Source organism: Helianthus annuus, chromosome 15 (assembly GCF_002127325.2).
Source record: "Helianthus annuus cultivar XRQ/B chromosome 15, HanXRQr2.0-SUNRISE, whole genome shotgun sequence".
NCBI lineage: Eukaryota > Viridiplantae > Streptophyta > Magnoliopsida > Asterales > Asteraceae > Helianthus > Helianthus annuus.
In genome coordinates this window covers 79,823,867-79,847,308 of record NC_035447.2, presented here as the reverse complement: position 1 = coordinate 79,847,308, position 23,442 = coordinate 79,823,867, and the positions used below count along the sequence as shown (strand labels likewise).

Genomic DNA, 23,442 nt, shown 5'->3' with positions numbered 1-23,442 from the left:
TGTAGCTTCAACACTACATATAATTAATAGACAAGGTTTTACTTAAAGGCTCTTTTATAGTATTTTATGTTCTATTAACCAAGGTTTTAAATTGCCATTTTAGGTTAATTCATTAAAACATCAGGATTTTGTTATCCTATAATACTTTAATCCTTAGCACATAGGCCTAGTCACAAGGACAATTAAGATAATTCAATAACCAAGATTTTTAAAATATCAAGGTGTTTTAGGTAGAATTATAGTTCTATACCATTAATTAACAGGGAGTCATGAGCTACCACTGTCCTTAGTCACGGAGGACATTTAATTATTGCCCACAGGCACTTCACTTTCAAAGAAGTGGTTAATTAATTTAAGGGAATTTTAAAATTAACCCAAATATACATGGCCTGTGTGACTTTACTGATTCACAGTTTGCCAAGAGCTTTAACATACTAGATGTTAATAATTGGAATCTATTATGTGGGTTATACCATCTTGGCCAGGTTTCAATAACACAAGGGCTAGGTTTTACCTCTAAGATTCTTTTAATAATTAACGCTGAACAGTCCTAAACTGAGATGTTAATTATGGATCTTAACCTAATTATGGAACTACCATCTTGGCTTTGTTTTACAAAGCTAGGTCTTGGTTCACTTTAGATTTTACCAATTAATTATAATGGCAGATCCTTTTTTAAATCTTTCATTTATTTTCATAATTTATGCATGCAATAATAAAGAAAAACTTAATTAAAACATCTCACACATAGTTCTAAGACAGTACTACAATTGCCCAAACGGGACTTTCTACCAAAATAAATAAAAATGCCCACGCAGGGGCGGGAAACAAGAACAAACCCACGCAGGGGTTAACTAACCAAACTTGCTCACGCAGGAGCGGAATACAAACCACAAGCTCACGCAGGAGCTGAATACTGGAATAACAAGTCCACGCAGGGACTGAATTACAACACAATTAAGTAACAAGGGTTTTCAATGACCCCTCCTCTTCGACTTCCCCTTGAGCAAATCTGACAGCCCCTTAAAGAATCCTTGCCGCTCCTTGCGGTCTTCACGAACTTCTTGTTCAACTTGGCTCAGCCTCTCAAGGACTTCTTGTTGAATCGGTGGCTGAGGCGGCTGATACACCGGCGGAGGAGGTGGCTGATGCTGGTACCCATAAGTCGGGTAACCAGTAGTCCATGGCCCTCCATATGGTCCTTCAGGATGAAGGGCATTGTAATCCCGAGCTACTAGGTATGGATCTACCTCTGCATAACCGTAGTTGTAGTTGTAGTGGGTGTGTGCCGGCTGCTCAAATGGGTTGTACGCCGCTGACCCAGCATATGCAGGAATCGGGTTATCGAAACCCAGAGGTGGTACCACAGGTACTGAGTTGACATCTGGTATGGGGCTTGACGGACCACCATCATAGGGGTCTTCTTCCTCCTGAAGTGGGGGATAATGGCTGCCACTAGATGGCTGGGGAGTAGCAATCCGAACTCCACCTCGCACGGACATCCGTGCATTAGACCTTCTTCGCCTCGGTGGCTCCGGAGGCGGCTGCTGCGGCTCTACTGGCGGTGGCGGCGGTGGCGTGACTGCCACAAATTGATGACCCACTGAAGGATCCTGTTGCTGCTCATGATGCGAGTGTTCAGACGGTGTGAAGTACCAGTCAATGTTTCGGAACCTTTCCTCGTAGCTGTCTGGACCACGATATGGCGATCCATGGAATGATGACCCATCTGATATCTCGATGGGGTGGTTCGGCGTTCCTGATGCTGGCTCCACGGGGTCAGTATCCTCATCCATGTCGTTCTTCTCTGGAAAGTGGTCTCCCGGTCCGAGTGGGTTAAAACCCATGGGTTCAGCAAAAAGTTAGCCGGGTTAAACCGGCTTTGGAAGACGGGTGTTGGGCTGCCAAAAGAATGGTGAGAATTGGATCTTTGGAGAGGTATGAAAGCTGGAGGCTGATTATTGGGCTCGTTTTCAGAATTGGGCCCAAATGAATGTTGGTACGAAGGAGAGGAGCTAAGGGATACTGATCGCCTTCCTGGTTCGACATAGAGTCTCCAGGGCTCTTGCGGGCTGGTGCTCATAGTAATGGATGGGGTTCGCCGGTGCGAAGGCCCGGCTTCGTGATCATGACCTGTCACGGGTCCTTTGCCTCTACCTCGAAGGAATCTGGGTGGCATGATGACCTGCATACAATATTTAGATAACCACAATAATATAATTATAAAAGACTCAAAATAAAACAAAGCAGAGTTTGTCCTATGTTCAATGTCTAGACTTGGAACTCGAAGAATGTGCAAATTTGTGCACTGAGATTAAACACAAAAGGCTAGTGTTTAATTCACTCAGTGTTGGCTCTGATACCAACCTGTCACACCCCTAATTTCTACGTGTCACCGGTGGGCCCGGTGGGGGATTCCGTGACGCAGTTGATATCATCATATGTCAAACATCACAAATTATAATGCACAGCGGAAGCAAATGAAAATAGATTTATTTCAACTATTGATTGTAATATCAAGTATCGCAACCAGTCAAAATAGATCCACAGGCGGATCGAAGTAAAAAGAAAGAAATTGTTCAACAGATTGAGCATCTCAAAAGCTTGCGAGACTCTACGATGCTAAGGAGAAACCAGCCTATTCCGTATAGCACCTGCACTTAATTTTTTTGGGGAAAATACGTCAGTTTGCACTGGTAAATACAATTTAACTGACTCATTTTGAAAATATTTAAAGGTATTGGTTTTAAATGCACAAGGCACAAATCATTTTATAACTTGGGAATAATTAAGCAGAGTTAAACTTGTAAAAGATTTACATGTTTGTTGACCGTTCAGTCGCCCGAGTCGTGTCGGGTTTAAGGTTAAATGACACACCACATGGTATAAGTCCGCGGCGGGAAGCCAACGTTAATACCTTAAAAATAATAGACATAAGACCGGGTGTACGCCTACACCCGACTGTCGAGGTCGTGGCCAAAAGTGATGCCAAGGATATCCGGGACAAGGTCATTAAGCTCCCAAAGGTACAAGAAACAAACAACACCAGATTTTCAAACGGGTCCCATTGGTAATACCCATCTACTAATGAGATGGAACCAACCGCCCGACCAAGCGGTATATTACATACCGTACCCCCAAGCCCGTATAGGGAAAATAAGTTAAAAGTATTTACCTGAGCAAGTATAACCACAATTTCAAAAATGCACGTGTCTTTTACTGGGCTCCTATTCTGGAACGAAGGTTATAATAACCTATTAGAATCCTAACGGGTCTTTTAATATAGCCTAAGCTTAGACCGGTTAGTTTCAGAGAGTAATTAAGGTTTAATCGCGAGGAAGGCGAAAATCGGGGAGGAATGTGATTTAGACCCTACAAGCTTGGATACTTGTATAATAGGGGTAAACTAATACATTCTGAATTTTGAGACTTAGATGATATGGTTTGACCCGCTTCGGCTAATATGTGTGAACTAGTCACATAAACCGATCCGAACGCGAAAGTGCGTAACGAGTAACCATATAAGTCATATGCAAGTTTCCTGAGATTATATGCACCAAATATGTTGTAATATCAGAAAGGTATGCCCAAATATGCCCCAAATGTTTTATATGCCAATTACGCCTCATAAGGGCATTTTAGTAATTTTACATAGGCTAAAAAGGGGTAAAATGGGAAATCTGAGTTTCCAACTTTAGGCTACTGTTATAATGTATATTTTTATAAAATATATCAGTAGGTTTTAAGCCTTTTATATAAAATCTTATTTTGACATATACTATGTCGTGAAAATGCCTAAAAAGGCGATTTGGAGCCATTTCCGGGTTTTCAAAGAAAAGCTGGTATTTTTGTATTTCCAGAAGGCTCAAAATATGATATTTAATATAACGAATCAGTAGAAAAAGGTTTCGGGTCAAAAGGTTATGTAATACTCATTTTATGACCGAAAAGGGTAAAACCGGCATAAGCCGAAGTAAGCTTAGAACCCCTAGTTATGCTCAGCCTAAAAATAAATAAAAATCTTTAAAATTCCCAAAATATTATTATATAACAGTGGGTATAAAGTTTTGGCATAAAATTCGGGTTTAGATAGGCTATGTGTTAATTACGCTAATAATTTACTAAGGAAGCCTTTAATTACGCTAATGGGCATAACTCTTAATCTAGACCTCAAATTGATGCCAAATTTTGGGGACAACTTTATATTTCAGTAACTAAGGTGTCTACCCTTTTACATTTTCAAAAATTATGATTCTTGGACATTTGGGCATAATGGTCAACATATGGGCTTTTAGCGGAAACATGCATACGAACTAAATATCTAATGAACCATATTGTATAATCACAGGAGGATATACTAACATGTTAATAGGTCCAAAAGAAGCTCTAAGGCAGATTCAAACTTGCCTAAAACGGGTCAGAACTGAAAGTCAAAGCGAAAGTCAAACTATGCGACTTTCGGTTCCGAACCGGGTCTAAACAGAAAATTGTCGAGATGAACATGTTGGAACATGTTCTTATACTTATTACCAAGTTATATTAATTTTCAAACAGGTTACATACAACCTACATTGCTAATTATGCGTTAATTCAAAGATAAGCATTCTGTTGACTTTTTCTAATTAGCTTTGACTCGACAATTAACATGCTTAGAGTGGGCATCTGAAAATACCCTTTTAAGGGTTTGTTACCCACTTAATTACCTTCCTAAAGGTACTTTTAATTCGTGATTAGACAAAGTACATTATGCTTAATCACGAAGTCAAACCTTAATTACGACGGTTTGACTTTTGCTTAATTAACTAAGCTAGAAAGGATTAGAGGGGGTTAAGGACACTTACAAGAGTCCTAAGGTGATTTAGAGAGCTTAAGAAATTGCCTTGATGACCAGAGGATTTCCAGAAGTGCCTAGCCAAACTTCCCAAGTGAGCAAAGCTCAAATGTTCAAGGTCAAGTTCTTTATATAGGGAACCCAAGACTCTTGGATCAAGCCAAGCAAGTCTAATGTTGATACCAGATCATTACATTTGTCCCTAAGGGTCTAAAAACAGCCTAGCAAGCCCATAGAATCGAAATGTTACGTTTTAAGTCGGTTACAAGCTTAGGACAGGCAGCTGTCCAAAACATACTGCCAGCGACGGTCTTACGGACCGTAAGCTTCAGTCCTTACGGTCCGTAAGGAACTCTTGCGGACCGTATGATATCAGCCTTGCGATCCGTAACCAACTTTACTGAAACAGAGTTCAGGTGCCTTCCTTACGGACCGTAAGCTAAGGGCTTTGCGGTCCGTAACCGATTCCATGCGGAACCAGAAATTTAAGCGCCATGCTTACGGACCGTAAGACATTGACCTTGCGGTCCGTAAACGATGGTCAGAAGACAAAATCTTACAAACTCTTAAGTCTTTGACCATGCAATTCATAAAACCGAAATATGCTGCCTTTATTCAGGTGTGGGGCCTTCAAGACCAGCCATTGCATGCCTTTCTTCACCTTACATGTCTCCATTTTCATTAATTCACTTAGGGAAGATTTTAATTTGACGGAGATTCCAATTTGGGTCATGAATTCTTTTATAGAACTTGGCTAGCTATGATATTTTGCCAAGATTTTTATTTAGATTAAGAGTGGTAACACTCATAATTCCATGTCCGTTAATAAAGATGAGACTTTACTTATCTGAGAGTAACCGGCTACCGAATGAGATAATTATTTAAGGGTCTTGGGATTTATACAACGTCGGGCCACTCAGAGGTGATTTAATAACATGTCGCCCTTGGGTCGTTCAGCGGTATTTAAAATACATGACGCCCTTTTTAAATAAATCCTACCACATATCTCCTTATTAAACCTGGTTTCTCTGACACGTCTGTCACAGAGGACACGTGTCTTTATTTAATTGGACAGGAATTTTCGAGGTGTCACACCTGCGATCTAGCAGCCTGCCTGGCAGATTACTTTTCTACAGCATACCACCGGCAGCTCCGCCGGCAGCTGCACACTGGCTCATACATCACCGCCATTGCACGCTCACTAGGGATCGTGCCCGAGCATGATCCGCTGCTGTCCGATCCGATCCCGTCATCCAGGTTGGGCCGCGCATCAGTATCTAGCATGCAGATCACCCGTACCTTTGATGTCGGTCTGAGGTTCAGGGGTGGTGACGAGCTGATTTGGCAGCCGGAGGTGTTGCCGGAGGTCATCCCGGTTGTTATTGAGGTGAGGCCTAGAGTGTTAGCCCCTCCTGATGTTCAGCAGGCCGCTCGGCAGGCTCAGCTACAGGCTCTGGGCATCGATCAGCCTCAGGCTCAGGCTCAGCCTATATTCGAGGATCCGGCGCAGGAGGAGCAGGTCGAGGAGATCCCGGTACCACCAGTTCAGCCAGCTTCTGAGCCGCCACAGTACCCGCAGCACGTTTACGCTGACCTGCCTCCGGCAGCGCGTGAGGTGGCTCGGGACTTCGACCGGCGCCTCAGACGTCAGGGCGCACGCACTGACTGGATCGTCGAGACGCTCGTTGCTCTACGAGAGCTCGCTGGGTTGCCTCCACTTCCCCTCCCACCGTCCCCACCGCACGAGGATTAGTACCTTAGTTTGTTTGTTTAGTGTTTTGTTATGTATTATGTACTCAGTTGTACCTTTTTGTTTTGTATTGTATGTACAAACTGATATAAATATATACTAGGTGTACACCCGTGTGAACACACGGGTTTGTTCTAATAACAATCGGAATCAAATGCTAAAAAAATATTATAACATATTATTTAAATTTTTGTGTTTAGTTACATATCTTTATAAAACAATGTTAAAGATAGTTTGTTTTAGTCTACATGTTTGATAAGCATAACCTAATTTTATGTTGTGTAATATCTTCTTATATATGACATTAATTTATTTTGACACATTGTTAGTGTAAAATTCAGTAAAAGTCCATTGTTATTGTATAATTCAATAAAAGGCCTATTCATTTTAGGTTGTAAATAATCAAATTTCAAAATGGGCCAAAGAATTTGTATCCAATTAGAAGCTGTTAATGGGCTTGTGGGTTGAAGGCCCTGTGTTTGAAATATAGCCCTAAAGACATTTTGAATGGAACATTTACGTCTTTCGGAACTAACTTGCGAGAACGAAGAGAGAGCTTTCTTCAAGATCTTTGGCAAACGAATCCACAGGTAATCATCTATATGCATCAATCGAAGAGTTTGTTGTTGTAAAATCTTCTCTTCTGGTAATTTATTATACCACGGTAGTATATATTCGGCTCTTGGGTGTTTATTCTATGACTTATACTTCTGATTTTCATATTGATGAACGATTGAAGTTAATAGTTGTAGACATTGATGATCAATTGAAGTTAATAGTTTTAGTATTTGTCAAATTATTTTATTTCACCTCAATTAGGGCAATGTTAAAAAGGACTGTTTATAAGACTTTGTATGAAGATTTTGTATGATTATGTATGGAATGATATTTGCTGAACTGGACCAAGTTACCGCAAGTCTAGACTAATATCAGATTATGCTCGAGTAACAATATGTATTTTAATAGAATTTTGATTTGATTTTCTAAAAAATAATGTAATTCTGAAATGCTTTTTGACTGTAATTCTGAAATGTCAGCTACTTGTGGATTCTAAAATCGTTCTAAATCGTATCGAGTTACATGGGAATTATAGTGCAGATTTAATATACATTTTATGGATGTATGATTGAAGATTTGTAATGTACATATGACTGGCTGTTATGTAATGGTCTAAATTTTGTTAGTTGACCTTTTAAAACAACATATATCAGAAATCAAATATGTAGAAATAATGAAAATCTGCAAGTTTATGTTGTTTAGTCTTCAAATTTTGTATAAAGATTTTGTATAAAATTTTGTATAAAAATTTTGTAAGACTATGTTGTTTATTATAATTTTAGTTTGTGTTTTTGATATTGAAATAGTGCGGATATATACTTTTGGGTTGGAACAGTATATTGTATTATTGCTTAGCAACAGGGTTTTATAGCAACAGTTGATTGTATTAAACAGTAGATTGAGTGTGCGTTAGGAACAGTAAATTGCACTCAATAGTAGATTGAATGTCATTTAGGAACAGTAGATCGGCTTCCTGGGTAGCAACATGAGTTTTGGTTGATTATTCAATCAATGAGCTAGATGATACATTTATGTTTTCAAGTCTTTTTTTTTCGTCATTCATATTCAACAGTTATTGGCACTATTTCAGTTTAGATGATACATTTATGTTTTCAAGTCTTTTTTTTGTATTCTTAACATTTTTTTGAATAATCTTTTAATATTTTATTCTTTTATTTATTAATGATATTAATACAATTTTATTTGATACTTCAAAGTTATAAGGATGTATGGTTTTGCATGTTACATGGAGGACAACCAAAGAAAATGTTTGGTTAGTACCCTGCTCTCGGTTATGGTAAATTTAGTTTTCTTTATAATATCATATTACACAATTTCTAATTTTAATTTATTTATGCATAGGTTCTCCCAAAAAAATATAAAGAATGGATAACCGACTTTAACTATCCATTGGGCTTTGTGAAAATGCGGACAACGAATGGGCAGGTCTTTGAAGTGAAGGTATATGAGTTAGCAAACTTCTGTTATTTTTACAATGGGTGGTATTCTGTTGTTGAAACTTTGAAGCTACAATCTGGATCCTGGCTGGTATTTCAGTATGAAGAAGCATTATCAAGTTTCCGAATATTTTATTTCTATGACAATATTGAATTTGCTCCATCTGATTATTTTTACTACAGACCCAATGGTGCTTTTGATAAACCGGATGCTATGGTATGTAGTTCACAATCTGAATTCATTATATTGATTATGGTTTGTTATTTATTTATTGTTAGTATATATATTACTAATGTCTAACTTTTTTTCATTGAAGCATATCAATCGTTTATTTGTACATCACAAGATGGACAATACCATCCCAAACTATCCAGTAGTTATTAGAGGTCCTGGAAAGCTTAAAGTGTTTGTTCGAATGGAAGTTTTTGACAATCAGCTTTACATAACAACTGGATGGGATCGGATTAAGAAGAAATTGTCAATAACTGATGAGCATATGCTTGTGTTTGAAATGATTGATCTTCACAATTTTGATATGTTCGTTTTCAATTGTTCAAAGAATGCTGATTTAGTGTTGCCGCCGGAATTATATGCTGCTGCTGTTAAGGAAGAAATTGAAGAAGACGTTATTAGTATTTCTGATGCTGAAGATGTGGATGAGGTTAGTAATCGCACAGAAGCTAATATGCTCCCTGTAGCCAGGAATGAGGAAACTATTCCAATAGTTTTCCGTGTGGACAATCATTTTGTAAGTTTATGTAACCAAAAAGTACTTACGATCTTTAGGATGTATTAATGATATCATTATATTATCTTTGTTAACATAATTTGTTTTTTTTTGTTACAGCGCATTAAAAAAACATCTTGCTAAAAAATTGGCTTGGATAGGAAGAGGTGTTTAAAGATTGTAGATGCTGAAGGTAATGTTTGGGATGTTCAAGTGGGAATCGAGGCTCCGGATGGTCGGTTTTACATAAAAAACATGAAGAATTTTGTGAAGGACAAAAAGATGGTTCCTCGTGAAGAATTTACCCTTAAGTTCGTGATGGGTAAAGGTATTTTCTTGTTTGACTGAATGCTTGTATGGCTGTTGGAGTTGATGTTATGATGTATGGAAACAATGTTTTTTGTATATGGTTTTTGGTTTTTGGTTTACTTAAAACTGTTTTGTAATAGTTGAAACCGACAGTTTTGACCCTGTGGTACGAAGGGTGTACATACAGATCAGTTTTTTTTGGTTAATCAAATACTAAAATTTCAATGTATTAAAAGCATGTATTCTTCCTAATGACTAATGAATGGAAGTATTACTCGCATTAGTGATTCCTTGTGTTTTGTATATATATTATTATTATTTGGCTTTCATTGTCTTATAACTATTAAATCTATCACAGTTTAAACATGTCTACTTTTTGTTAAAACAATATTAATAACAATCATTATTATTAGATAAAAGAAACATGTTGATAGGATATTCAAAAGATTATATCATATTCATTCATACATGAAAAAGAGTTTTATACAAAATGATATTTTTACGAGCACTACAGATTTTGTAGAACTTCTTTGTAGACCACATTAGTTGTGGTTTTAGATACTTGTTTTTCGCTGTCACATATCAAAATCTTCAAACCACTCCTGCTCTTTACTCGAGATACAGCTACGTATAGTTGCCCGTGACTAAAAACCGGATGTGGAAGATATAGTCCTACACGTTCAAGTGATTGTCCCTGGCTTTTGTTGATGGTCATTGCAAAGCACAGGGATAGTGGGAACTGTCTTCGAGCAATTTTCACTGGTAATCTTTTATCACTTGGTGTCATTTTCAATCTTGAAATCAAAGTATGGTGACCTATATTAGTTCCGGTAATAATCTTTGCTTCAATTACAAGTTTTCCAAGTTTTGTTACTTGAAGCCGTGTACCGTTACACAAACCATTTGTTTGATCAATGTTTCTAAGTAACATTACCGGAGCTCCAACCTTAAGAACCAATTTATGGTTAGGTAATCCTGACAAATGCATTTTGTTTAGCACATCCGGAGGAAACAATGCCATGTCAAGGTCGGAATGTTGTTCAGTATCACATAAAGAATCCGCACTTAGATATATCTTCTCTTGACCAACGACACTATTTAACAGTTCTGTGTTTATTGAATCAACAACATCATTTGTGGGAGCAAGAATGGCTCTTTGTTGAAAGTAATTTGAATCCCACATAAAGTTTTGCATATCCGGATATGTGAATGAGATCAATGAAGATATAGGATTGACTTCATCTAATATAAGTAGATCATCTGGAATTTCAATCTCCATCTCTCCATCATTTGGATCACCAAGTAGACCATCACCAAGGCGTAAAATCCATTCAGCAAATTCCTTGATCTCCTGAAGATTACTTGCTTTTGTACCGACTCTTAACCTCATGTTTTGAGTTAGTTTGAGTAATTGACAATCATGCCATATATAAGAAAAATTCAATGAAGAATTTACAATCATGCTTCTAGTACCTTTTGGAATGACCGGAAGGATTTGTCTAAAATCACCGCCAAAAAGGACTATCTTTCCGCCAAAAGGCTTGGACTGCAAGGACGAATTATTGGAACGGACTATATCTCTCATTGTTCTATCCAAAGCTTCAAAACAATGCTTATGTGTCATTGGCGCTTCATCCCAAATTATCATCTTAGTTTCTTTTATTAAGCCTCCTAGCTCACTGTTCGGTTCTATAGAACATATAGAATCCTCGTTAACGTTTATCGGAATAACAAATCTGGAATGAGCTGTTCTACCGCCATCTAATAGGAGTGATGCAATACCACTGGATGCAACATTCAAAACAATTTCACCCTTGGAGCGTAACGCAGCTGCAAATGTTTTCCATAGAAATGTTTTCCCAATTCCACCGTAACCATATAGAAAAAAAACACCTCCATTTCCTTTAGCAACTGCATTCATGACAGTTTGATACACTTTGTGCTGTTCATCAGTTAAAGATTTTAAGAAAGATGCAAGTTCCTTTTTTAAGCTACTCCGATCATAGGAAAGTTCTTTCATTATCATTTGATTGTTCAATGCTGAAATGTAGTTCCCAGGAACATTCGGCATGTCTGAAAAGCAGCTTAACGTACTTCCATAAGCAAGTAACAATTTTTCAATATGTGATAGGCAAATGTTTTCAATCTCTTCCTCTGGAAGAACCAAATCTGAAAAATAAAACAGATGTTTGGTAATTAGCATATAAAAATATTTAATTACAAACGGAATAGAATATTTGAGCTTTATTTAAAGTTTTAAAATTACCAGAAATACCAGTAACCTTCCGTTGCTGGTATAATATATCTTCACACAACAGAGATTTTGTTTGTCTCCAGAAATGACCAGGCCTAGAAATGGAATTTGACATCAACAGCATTACAAAAAATGTACGCAAGAAATCAGAAGTGGACCATGTGCTTGCTTCCTCCATGGCAATTATATACTCATTATCATCATCCAACAGACCGCGAGCGAGGCACGCATCTTTAAAGGTAGGATAAATTTTTCCATCAACTGTTTTTATATCATCGAAACTCATTGGTCCTATAACGTGATTCAATAAAATTCTCAAGAAATAACAATCACCAAGTGATGGAGGTACATAATGTATCCTACCAACGGCACCAAAAGGTCTTTTTCTACGAATCCACTTTCGTTCTTTACGTATCCATACAAAGTGTCTTAGAAACTCTATATACTTCAATGTTCTAGCGAATGCATCCATTTGGTTACATTTCATCCATTCTGTAAACATAGACATTTTCACAGTTGGGTTACTAACCACGTCACACAAGTTTGAATTATTGTCATAAACAATAGCCTGACCATCTTCGCAATGAAAAGGCAATATTTCAATAGATGGAAGTCGATAGTGTATGTCAAACTTGAAGATTCTCCAAGCAGCTTCACATGCTAAAACATATCTACAATCAAGATATGCTTTAACTTCATCTACTTCTGTTTTGTTTGACGGATTTTGATTATTGGTCATTTCCTCATTTTCCTTGTTCTTGCCAGCAGTTGTCGTACTTTGGTAAACAGAAGTTGTCACTCTATCTGGACCCTTATTAATGTATTTGAACAAATATTTGATGGATCCTGTTTGGTTACATCACTCAACATTTATGTGACACTGATACTTTTTTAGTAACATAGCATTGTATGGAACTACAAACCTATTGTTAAGCAACACGCCATTTTTTTCTACAGTGTTACATGTTTGACGACGACGGTAGATAGGATATCCTTCAGAATCAACACAAGTCTCATCTACATACTTTTTCGGAAACTTCTTTGAACATTTTAAATTAACCATGCATGGACAATGAGGGTTGTCTGTACCACACGGACCGTGCATCATAAACTGTTTGACAAGTTCATACAGTTCAGAATCCGTCTCTTTGTCAGGTATTTCAGCACTAATAGCCAAATCAATTTCTTTAGCAGTTGGAAACTTGTTCTTGGCACTTAAGAACAAACATATATGAGCATGAGGTAGGCCACGTTTCTGAAACTCGATTGTATAAATAACTGAAATATTACATGAAAAAAACTGTTATTAAAGAATTTATGGTTGACAAATTAATTAAAACATTTCACAATCACTTACTTGCTTGTATCTCACCAAAGAATTTATGTTTCTTGAAATCTTGAATTAGGTGATTGATTTTAATTTTGAATACACGTGAGATAATATCCGGTCTGTCTTGAGGATTCAGCAGTTTGTCTTTTAAACATCTATAAATCTCAAGCCAATTGGGATTACAGGTGACTGTTATGAAGAGATCTGGATATCCTACAGCTTTGCAGATTGCCATAGCATCTAGGTACTTTTGCATCATATATCTCGATCCGCCGGTAAATGATGAAGGCAACAAAATTCGTTTTCCACAGTTTGACGCATCGCTTTCTCCACTTTGAACACTTTGATTTAAATTCTTAAAGGTCTGACTTCTAAGTTTGGGTTGTTGTGTCTTTATGTAAGCTAACCGTGCAGATTCTATCATTGTATAAGCATCAACCACAAACTGTTGGAATAGCTTTTGAGCATTGAGTAACAATGAAAAGTGGTTGGGTCTGTCTTGTAGTCTGTAACTAAAAAATTCTCTCATTGTCGTGCTGGTTCTAACTATATCAGAATCAACTTAAATACCTCGATGTTTAATACCAAGTCTAAATCCATCTTCTGCATATGGGAAAATAAGTGGATATTGCAATGCAAGATAAGAGGGATGAAGCTCACTAATTCTCTGAAGACCGCCTGATCTTGTTTGGACTATGATATCTCTTTTATCAAAGGCTCCATCAAAATCACCAATTATTAATGCAACAATTTCTTCAGATGTAGGCAAGTTAAAAGTTCTACCATCCTTATCCCTTGTTCCAATGAGCTTGAGTCTTATATCTTGCCACTCATTTTCTTTAAAACAATCTCGTACCATTCTAAATGACTTCACAAGTGGATTACAAGAATCTAACTTTTTTTTAACACTGGATATGATGGAAAGATCAAGGAGTTGTTTTGTAGTTGTTTTGGAACCTTCCTTGACACTATGTAGAAAATTATTTTAGTACATATAGGAGATATAAGTAAAAGAGATATTCAAACGAATATTTAGTGAATTGTTAATTTACCTTACAGCCTTTTGACGATTAAAATCCTCGTTTTGGGAATCATAAATATAAAGCTGTGAAAATTTGGGCTCTTCACCCTCATTTGGTAGCAGAGTACCAATGCGATGGTAATTTTGTCCTTGTAATCCAAAAACATAAGGACCTCTGCTTTTTTGAAAACTTTTAGAAACCTTGCCACCAAGAGATGTGAAGGAAAACATCATGTTATATGCTCGAATATTATTCATGAAATTGCGGCTTTCAGACGAACTTCTTCTGTAAAGTTTTTCAAGAAATGGAGGAGGATCAGGTGAGGGCGGTAATTCAACGTCTCCGTTCGAACAACAAAGAGAAAAAGCCGATTTCTTAGAATCCAAATTCCCCCTAAGCATTTCATCTTTCCAAAGCATTGCATGACAGTAAGAACATGTAAAAATAGCATCTCCATGATCAACGTACTCTACAAAATTATATAGATACATAAAAAAGATGATTATATAAGAGAAATATTAGGAGATGTCAGTGCTATCTGGAAAAAAATACTTTGATAGGTTAAAAGAGGGTATGTACCTCTTGCAATTCCGGAAATGTTTTTTACAACAGAAGATGGTAAACGATCAGAAGAACTGGAATCATCACAGTTAGAGCTTTCACCAGGGTAAGAGTTTTCTTTTCCTGCCGTTTCATTTTAGAAATGACCATTAAACTCAGTTTCAACAGGCAGGAGGATATGGAATACATTATTCAAAATACAATGAATCGGAAACGTATATTTAGTCAGATTGCTAAAAATAAACCACATACCATTAGTACCTACTACCGAACACTTTGGCAAACGTCGAGAAGTTCTAATATCAATATTCGGAGGAGTTGGAATATGACTTCCACGGGAACTTACTGTAACACGATCCACTTGCAAGAAAAAAATATACAAATGTTATACAACTTCGAGCAACATTCAATGAATGATTAACAGTAATAAGAAAACTCTAAAGAACTTACAGTTTGTAATATTCATTAAAGGACTGCTCTGAATATGATGATTGGATGATGCAGGTGGTGTAACCATTGAAGTTGTCCTCCTTTCATCACCTTCAATAATTTTCAATCTTTGTTTCCTCTTTCTAGACTCATGCACACCATAATTAGCATTTTCCAATTGTCCTAAAAATTGAAACAAAGTGACAAGGTCAAATATGATATCATACCTTAAAAAAATATGATTTATAAACTTACCAAAACTGGATGAAGTCAAATGAATCCTACTAACACATGATGGATCTAACTTGGCAGGCGTGTGACATGCTGTACATGACGAGATTTGGTTAATTCCAGCAATAAATAGTTACAATTTTCACATTTTTTACAATCAGTATGTAAAACAATTTGAAAAGTACCAATAGAGTTGTTTACCCATATTTGTAGAAGAGGATTCGGACGACATTACAGTTTGACTGTGATTTAAGTTCCTTGGCTTGTAATATAGACTTGAGGGTTCATACAGACCTTTTGATGATACTGGTTGTTATAGATACGCAAATAGATTTCAGTTAATATAACATTAAAATTATATACGTATTATGAAAAACAATCATCAAAAACAGACCTCCATTATCGTTTGTAGTAATAAGAACATTGGCCGGAAGTGTATGAATAATAGGAGATGTCTGTAGAGAGTGAGACACACCACTGTTTCTACGCTTATTCAGAATAGACTTTCTTATCCTCCTTGACTCTTTGGATATTTGGGTACTGCATTGTGGAAAACACTTTCTATCTCTTGCTATAAAATTCTTATTATTCTCCATAACTATACATAAGAATTGGGAAAATATAGTTGATTTAGGGCTAGCTACAAGTAATTATTGTAACCACTGTCCAAAAAATCAATTTTTTAACAGATAGTGATGATTGAACATCCACATTAAAAACCTAAATAAAAAAAACAATCAAAGAAGACAAACCTGCAGAGAAGATTTCCAACTTCTGGAATAGAAAAACCTACAATTAAATGTTGATCGAGTGCTTCCAAAGTGTGAGGGTTTTCAAATATGCATTGAGATTCTGGCGCTAATTTTTGATCTTCAGTTTGATACAGAGCGAGTTAATAAGAGGGTATGTTTAGCGGAGGTAATGAGATTAGGATTTAAGAAAACTGATTAAAGTTTTGGGCCTTATGGGTTGGTTTTATAGTTCACAACTTATGGACCATAAATTATTGAAAGGCTTATACCATTTAGTAGAAAACTGCAGCCGAATTAAAGGACCTTTAGTTGTATTTATTTTGTACTGATTTTATTTCTTTGTTTCTTTACAAACTGTTTTTTGGATGCTCCATATCTAAATAATTTAAATTGATACTTAACGTAATTTATATGGATTTAATTAATACATATTTTGTTAATCATGCTTGTCTTGGTTTTATGAATCTATTCATTCTTACAATGAAGTTACCATACCTGAGATAGACCCGATTTATATTTGGATTTGAAGTTTGATGATTCATTTTAACGGAGTCACACTTTCAATTAATTTATGTGATCCTTAATTTATGTGCATGGAGAAAGTTCTATGGATTTAAATGCTACATATTTTCCAAACATCCTTCTATTCGTCTTATCAATCTATTGGTTCCTACATTAGTTTACAAAAGGGTTGGTTAATATTTATGAGTTATCTATATTAAATTATCAATTTGTCATAAAGAAAACTTACTTCTGGAACTTTAATTTAATAACTTGTTTGACATAATTAGTGGATATTAACAATTTCTTTATAATGTCGTTATAAACTAAACATACATTGAAACGTACCATTAAAAAGTAGAATTTATACTACGACAAAGCATACTAAGCATCGCATAAACTATATTGCAAAAATCAAAACACAGATTATAAGCAAAGATTATAGTTAGCAGCATCAAAACATAGTTTATAATACAAAAAATTTAACCACATCATGGTTTACCACACAATCCAAGTTCATAGGCTTACCAACATCTAACACATACATACAAACTGTTTCAGTAGTTAACACTTACCAACAACAACCCAACTTCCAAAAACACATACTTAAGTACAGACCAAAAGTTAGACTCGCTTAAACATCAAAAGATAAAGACATGAAAGGAGCTAGGTTTTAACCCTAGATGACCTCTTCCGATTATTTTTGCTGCTAGAAGACAGTTCCCCAATATTTTGACCTTCCACATCCTGCAACGAACGTTTACCATTCGGACTGGTGCCCGAATCCTTCTCGGCTTCGACAACAGAAGAGTCGGCGGTAACAGATACAACATCCTTGAATTAAATCACAAAACAACTACTAAAGTATCAAATAAGGTAATATAATCTACAGACAAGAAAAACAAAATCATAGAATCCATATTCACCTTTGAAATAGCAGCACCAGCCATCTGTGAGGACTCAGATAATCTCTCAACTTTGATTTCTGAACCTTCTTGACTAAACACCTATTATCAAAATATTACCAAAAAAATTCAACTAAGTTATTTAAGCTACAAAAACTGGAAACTAAAAACACATCAATAAAAGATATCCAAAAACTATTACCTCATCAACAACCTCAAGACCATTACCATTACCAGCAACCAACTCAGCAAGTATGTCCGGATCATCACATAATTTTTGGATAGTGTAAACATGATAGTCATGGTTAAGGTTGTAATCAGAAACTTCAATTTTAAAAGCCAACTTTTTTTCAACCAACCGAGATATTTCATGTGGAAAACTCTCAGTATCATTGGCCTTCACTTGGCGTTCCCTTATATCACTCGCAGTTGAACCAATGAGCTTCGTTACATCTTTATCAAACATCACGAAAGAGATACTACCGGTTTCATCTTGGACTCTCAAATGTACCTTGAACCTGTAATAAATAGTAGTTAAATTACATTCACATTATAGGAAGCAATAAACCTAAAAAGCAACATTAACTTACTTAATGGTTATCGATGTACATTCTTTATCGCATTTCGGACAAACCAATGAAGTAGGAGACAGATTCATGACCTCATCAGAAATGATTTTAGCATATTGTAAGTATTCAGTTTTAGTCAACACCTTCTTGTTACAGTTTCGACATGCCGGATAAAACCACCCATAGTTTTCTTGAACAATTTTGATCGTTGCAACTACCACACATGACATTACCTATAAAATGAAAGACAAAACTTTATTAACATACTAATATTATAAAACATAGAAAACAGTAAAGGAAATTAAATGACTTTGAATGGATATAGAAATATTCATACGCTTTCAATCTCAATTATTTCATCAACATGTTTCTTAGGAGTATCAATTAGAAATTCTTGACGGACTGGAAATACACTCTGAGATGAAAGAATGGTTTGAGAAGAAGAAGCACCAGCTTCAAAGTGTTTCACTAAAAGCCTATGAAAACAACATTCGTGTTAATACTCACACTCGTATTAAGAAAAATATGAAAAATAAGAAATATAATTCAGTAATAGTACCTCCTACGAAGTTCATTAACCTCATGAATTTCTTTGTTGAGAAACAGTCGAGTTCCAAACTTATCATTCTGAACGGTATATTGTCCTGCATGTAACAATATACATATACAACAAATTCATTACAAATGAAAAAAACACATTGCAAACACTAAAGTAAATGAATCAGTCAAATGTAAATTACCCTGCCACAGCTTAATCTTCGCATGCTGAATGACAACCATGACATTCTCAATCGGATTGTTTTGCGTCAAGAAATCATTAAATTGTTGTGCATATCCATTCCACAAAGTACAACGAACTACTTCTCCCCTACAACAAACAGATAAAAAAAAAGCATTAAAAGTTCCACTAAAATTTATACTATCTATTAAAAGAACAATAATCAGTCACAATAAATAATGCCAATGATTTAATCTGTCTTTGTATTAAATGCAATGAATGTCCAACTCCCACATTAATTAAAGACAATAATAAAACAACAATCTGTCTTTACATTATTTCCAATGAATGTGCTAATAATAACATAATCATTAAAGAACCATAAACAGATATAAAAAAACATAAATAAGAAAAATCATTTAATGAATCCTCAAATACATTAATTAAATACAATAATAACACACAAACAAATTTATTTAAGTGGGATAGAAAAATTTACTGCACATCTTGAAGATCAAAGTTCATCCTTTTTCTTTCATTCGGAAAGACTTCCATATCTCCACACGACACAACAATTCCAGCAACATCTAAAATGGCAAACATAGCAACAGTCATCAGATTCAAAAATGTAAGCAAAATATATATCAGACTATGAGAAACAGTCCTACCAACAGTGACCAGATTCTTTCCCTCTCCTTTAAGAATTTCTGAATGTGCCATGAAGTTAAATCCATAATCAACCCCTTCCCAACCACTGGCACGTGTAACAACCGTACAACGGTAAAAGTTAATCTTGTAACCATGATTAACAACTTTGTAGGTATCATTGTTTTCTCCAACACCAAATCTGGATAGAATAACAACCTCATCCTCATGGAGTTGAGAGATAAACACAGGTATCAATGGAGCCTTAATACCTGCTTGAATTTTACGACCCTGACCATTGTAGTGAAATACCATAGTTTAGAAATAATCAACCAAACGATACCTCATTATTTCTAAACTTCTGAAACAATTAGTAAGATACCATACCATCAAATTTAATAAGACTAAAACAAAGAAAGACCAAATAATATTCAACTCAGTTTCATGACATGAAACACTAAAACAAAACACAAAATATACATAAAAGATTGAACTCAGTTTGATGAAATGAAACACTAAAACAAAACACAAAATATACAAAGCGAAAATATACACAAAAGTAAATTACACAAATCACAAAAAAAACTTTCAAAAAAAACCTTCCATTTCATTTCATGTCACCAAGAGAAAAAGTATGCATCTTTTTTTCTTTATAACTCATCCTAAACTCATCTAACACTAAAACAAACATACTTTTGAGAAGTTTAGAAATAAACAACCAAACGATACCTCAAAAAAAATATAAAACATACTTTTCAGAAAATATAGATAAGCCCAAATAACACAAAACAAAGAAACAATTAGTAAGATACCATACCATCAAATTTAATAAGACTAAAACAAAGAAAGACCAAATAATATTCAACTCAGTTTCATGACATGAAACACTAAAACAAAACACAAAATACACACTAAAACAAAACATACTTTTCAGAACACAAAATATACACAAAAGTAAATTACACAAATCACAAAAAACTTTCAAAAACAACCTTCCATTTCGTTTCATGTAACCAAGATTAAAACTTCAAAAAACTTTTCATCTGTGATTCTTTATAACTCACCCTAAACTCATCTAACACTAAAACAAACATACTTTATGCTTTCACAGAACAAACATCTATCGATGATCAATAACCAACTAAACAATATTCATGTTCAGTCCTTTATATCTAACCCTAAAACATGTAAGAGTATCAGAAAAAACACAAACCTAAACTGTCCAAAGAACACAAACACAAACATCTATTACACAACCAAGAAGCTTAGAAATAAAAAACAAACCCAAAATCATGGGGATTAGAAAATCATCTCTGTATAAACACTAAAACAGTAAAATAAGAGAATCATCACTACACAAATACGAATACCTTCTCATCGATCAACACGAGATCCATCCGAAAGGGCTGAATCCATTTGCGGATGATTCGACACTTGATAGTCCACATATCTTTGGATGGATTCAAATCTTCTATGAAACTGAGTGACAAACAGTGTGATTCACCGACGGATTTATTCTCCGATGACATTTTACCGAGAATGCTTTGTAACAGAAACCCTAGATTTTCTTGAGAAATCGTCTGAAATGAAGAAAGAGAGAAATGTAGAAATTTGAATGAAGAAAGCTTTGTGCTATATGTTTCAAAATTGAGAAGAAAGAGACGGTGATATGATGTGCATTAAATGGGGATTCAACTCCCCATGCATTTTCAAATTTACCTCCTAAAATAAACATGATTTTTGTAATTTTTGAAATTGAAATACTTGATTTGTATATACATTGAGATTTAAAATGATTAAAACAAAATCGGATTTATGACATCAGCGGAATGACATCAGCGGAGTCTATGTGGCATCCTATGTGGCATAGCTAATATCATGACAAGTAAGCAAAGTGATGTCAGCTTCTAAGCTCCTTTTATAGATAGTATAGATATTGCAGTTAATCTTCTATTTACATCACGTTGGTTTTGGATTGTTTACGTTTAATTGTTATGACTTTCTGTACATTTTATTTAACGTGTTCATTTTAATTTAACAAAATAAACAACGTTAAGAACTTATATTATACACATTCTATAAAAATAATGACGTAATGACGTAATTATAAAACAACTATGAATTATATGTAATAAAACTAAAATAAAAATTTTTTCCTCCAAAAATCTCTACCAAACTAATTCAACCAAAAATCCCTACCAAACTAACCCACATCAACCCACAACCAATCTGTTTTAAAAAACATCCAAAGCGCCCCACTTTGGCCATAGCGAGGCGCTTTGGATGTGCAAAAAGACAAAAGGCGTGTGTGAATAGACCAGGCCTTTTATAATAGAAATGATTTAGGGGTTGTTTGGCAACATTTGAATAGTTAAGTGTTGAACCAGTAAGAGTCTAAATCATTAAGTGCTGAACCAGTAAGAGGTCTGAACCACTAAGAGCCTGTATAATGCTTAACCGTTCAGAGGCAAATTTCTGACCAATTCAGATTAGAGGTCTTAACCATTCAGACTCTGTATAAATCCTAACCATGGAAGCAAATGTCTGAACCATTCAGACATCTGCTCATGAAACAAACAGTCTGAACCATTAAGTGCTGAACCAGTAAGATGTCTGAACCATTAAGAGCTTCATTAAGAGGTAAACAAACAGCCCCTTAACTGTATAATCTGTAAAAAGCTTCTTATAACTTAGGGTTTTTTTTTTTTTTTTTTTTTTTTTTGGTAAAGTGTTACCCCGGTGATTTTATAAACAACCAAAAAAACATGTAGTGTGAATGAGCAACACACTAGATCATAGATGGGGCATACCCAAGCTATGGAGACAAAACCCCAAGCTAAAGAAGCAAAAAAACAAAACGACAACTGACCCTCTAGTCTAACAACTAGGTACCAAACCAAATTCAACTCTACGTGACACTATTACATGGCCTGAAATTACAATCAAGTATAACATCTCCATGCACGCCCCACTTCTCTAGAATCCTTCGCACTTGGCTTGTGTTCTTGAATTTCAAACCCATGAGCTTATATCGGACATTGGAAATAATCTCCTTAACTAAATGATCAGGTGGTCGAGTACAATTCCGAAAGAGCCTATTGTTTCGTTCACGCCAAATGTTGTAAGCAGTAACAGCGATTACCAGCCGATCCACAATGCTATTTACTTTCTTCCATGATCGTCTAGCTAGCAACCAGTTTGCGACATCCTCCCAAATCGGTTTAACATTAGCCATATCAGTATATGTAATTACTTTATGCCATACTTCATCCGAGAACTTACAAGAGAAGAACAAATGATCGTGAGAATCTATATTCTCATAGCATAATAGGCAGCACATCATGTTCATATTGTTCCTCCTAGTCGCGCCCCATTCCATGATTTTATCTTGTGTTAGAAGCTTCTTTCTCATTATCAACCACATAAGAAATACATGCTTGGGAATACATTGAGAAAACCAGACAATTTTCATCCAGCTAACTTCCATATCATTAACACAATTAATTTTAATTCATCACAAAACTCGGGCTATGTTAATAAGTAACACTGAAATACCATAATAACCCGTAAATATTGAAAAATATGTAATACACAAATAGTACTATTATTATTATTATTATTATTATTATTATTATTATTATTATTATTATTATGTATCTTTTAAATATAAGTTTTACTTAAAGTAATGAAGATAATTTTATTGGTATGTAATAAATTAGATTTTTTATTCTTAATAATGATTGTTGTGTGGATTTAATTAATAATAACTTATTGTAATCTAAATTAATTGTTTATATATGATGCATAAAATATTCTAATAATTAATGATCAATTTATTATGTCATAAATGGGGAAAAATTAATAATATTAAAATTGAGAGTAGATAGATGTA

The 23,442-nt window shown here is 35.2% G+C and overlaps 2 protein-coding genes and 1 long non-coding RNA gene across 3 annotated transcripts; 2 read left to right on the top strand and 1 right to left on the bottom strand.

Annotated features, from left to right (window-relative positions):
* Positions 1-6,878: 6,878 nt before the first annotated feature.
* Positions 6,879-8,533, top strand: LOC118487274. Its single transcript, XR_004881152.1, has 3 exons — positions 6,879-7,171; positions 8,357-8,412; positions 8,502-8,533. It is a non-coding gene; the product is annotated as an uncharacterized LOC118487274 (long non-coding RNA).
* A 9-nt stretch (positions 8,534-8,542) lies between these two features.
* Positions 8,543-9,776, top strand: LOC110914379. The gene is made up of 3 exons (XM_022159176.2): positions 8,543-8,813; positions 8,914-9,345; positions 9,445-9,776. Exons 1-3 carry the CDS (start codon positions 8,565-8,567, stop codon positions 9,466-9,468), a joined length of 705 nt encoding a protein of 234 aa, XP_022014868.1. The 5' UTR covers positions 8,543-8,564; the 3' UTR covers positions 9,469-9,776.
* A 365-nt stretch (positions 9,777-10,141) lies between these two features.
* Positions 10,142-22,785, bottom strand: LOC110914377. The gene is made up of 21 exons (XM_022159174.2): positions 22,693-22,785; positions 20,921-21,130; positions 19,574-19,841; positions 19,405-19,492; positions 18,928-19,055; positions 18,747-18,831; positions 18,525-18,663; positions 18,209-18,420; positions 17,821-18,136; positions 17,640-17,720; positions 17,451-17,547; positions 15,855-16,058; positions 15,251-15,412; positions 15,053-15,145; positions 14,819-14,923; positions 14,270-14,708; positions 13,788-14,185; positions 13,245-13,634; positions 12,977-13,165; positions 11,900-12,733; positions 10,142-11,802 (listed from the first exon to the last, which is right to left on the bottom strand). Exons 1-21 carry the CDS (start codon positions 22,783-22,785, stop codon positions 10,142-10,144), a joined length of 6,192 nt encoding a protein of 2,063 aa, XP_022014866.2.
* Positions 22,786-23,442: the final 657 nt, after the last annotated feature.

Coding starts and splice junctions, on each gene's coding strand:
- LOC110914379 (XM_022159176.2), top strand. CDS start 8,565: ATGCGGACAACGAATGGGCAGGTCTTTGAAGTGAAGGTATATGAGTTA. Junction 8,814..8,913: donor TTGATAAACCGGATGCTATG/GTATGTAGTTCA, acceptor TTTTCATTGAAG/CATATCAATCGTTTATTTGT. Junction 9,346..9,444: donor TCCGTGTGGACAATCATTTT/GTAAGTTTATGT, acceptor TTTTTGTTACAG/CGCATTAAAAAAACATCTTG.
- LOC110914377 (XM_022159174.2), bottom strand. CDS start 22,785: ATGGCTAATGTTAAACCGATTTGGGAGGATGTCGCAAACTGGTTGCTA. Junction 19,842..20,920: donor TCGTGTTGATCGATGAGAAG/GTATTCGTATTT, acceptor TACAATGGTCAG/GGTCGTAAAATTCAAGCAGG. Junction 18,137..18,208: donor TGTACATCGATAACCATTAA/GTAAGTTAATGT, acceptor TATTTATTACAG/GTTCAAGGTACATTTGAGAG.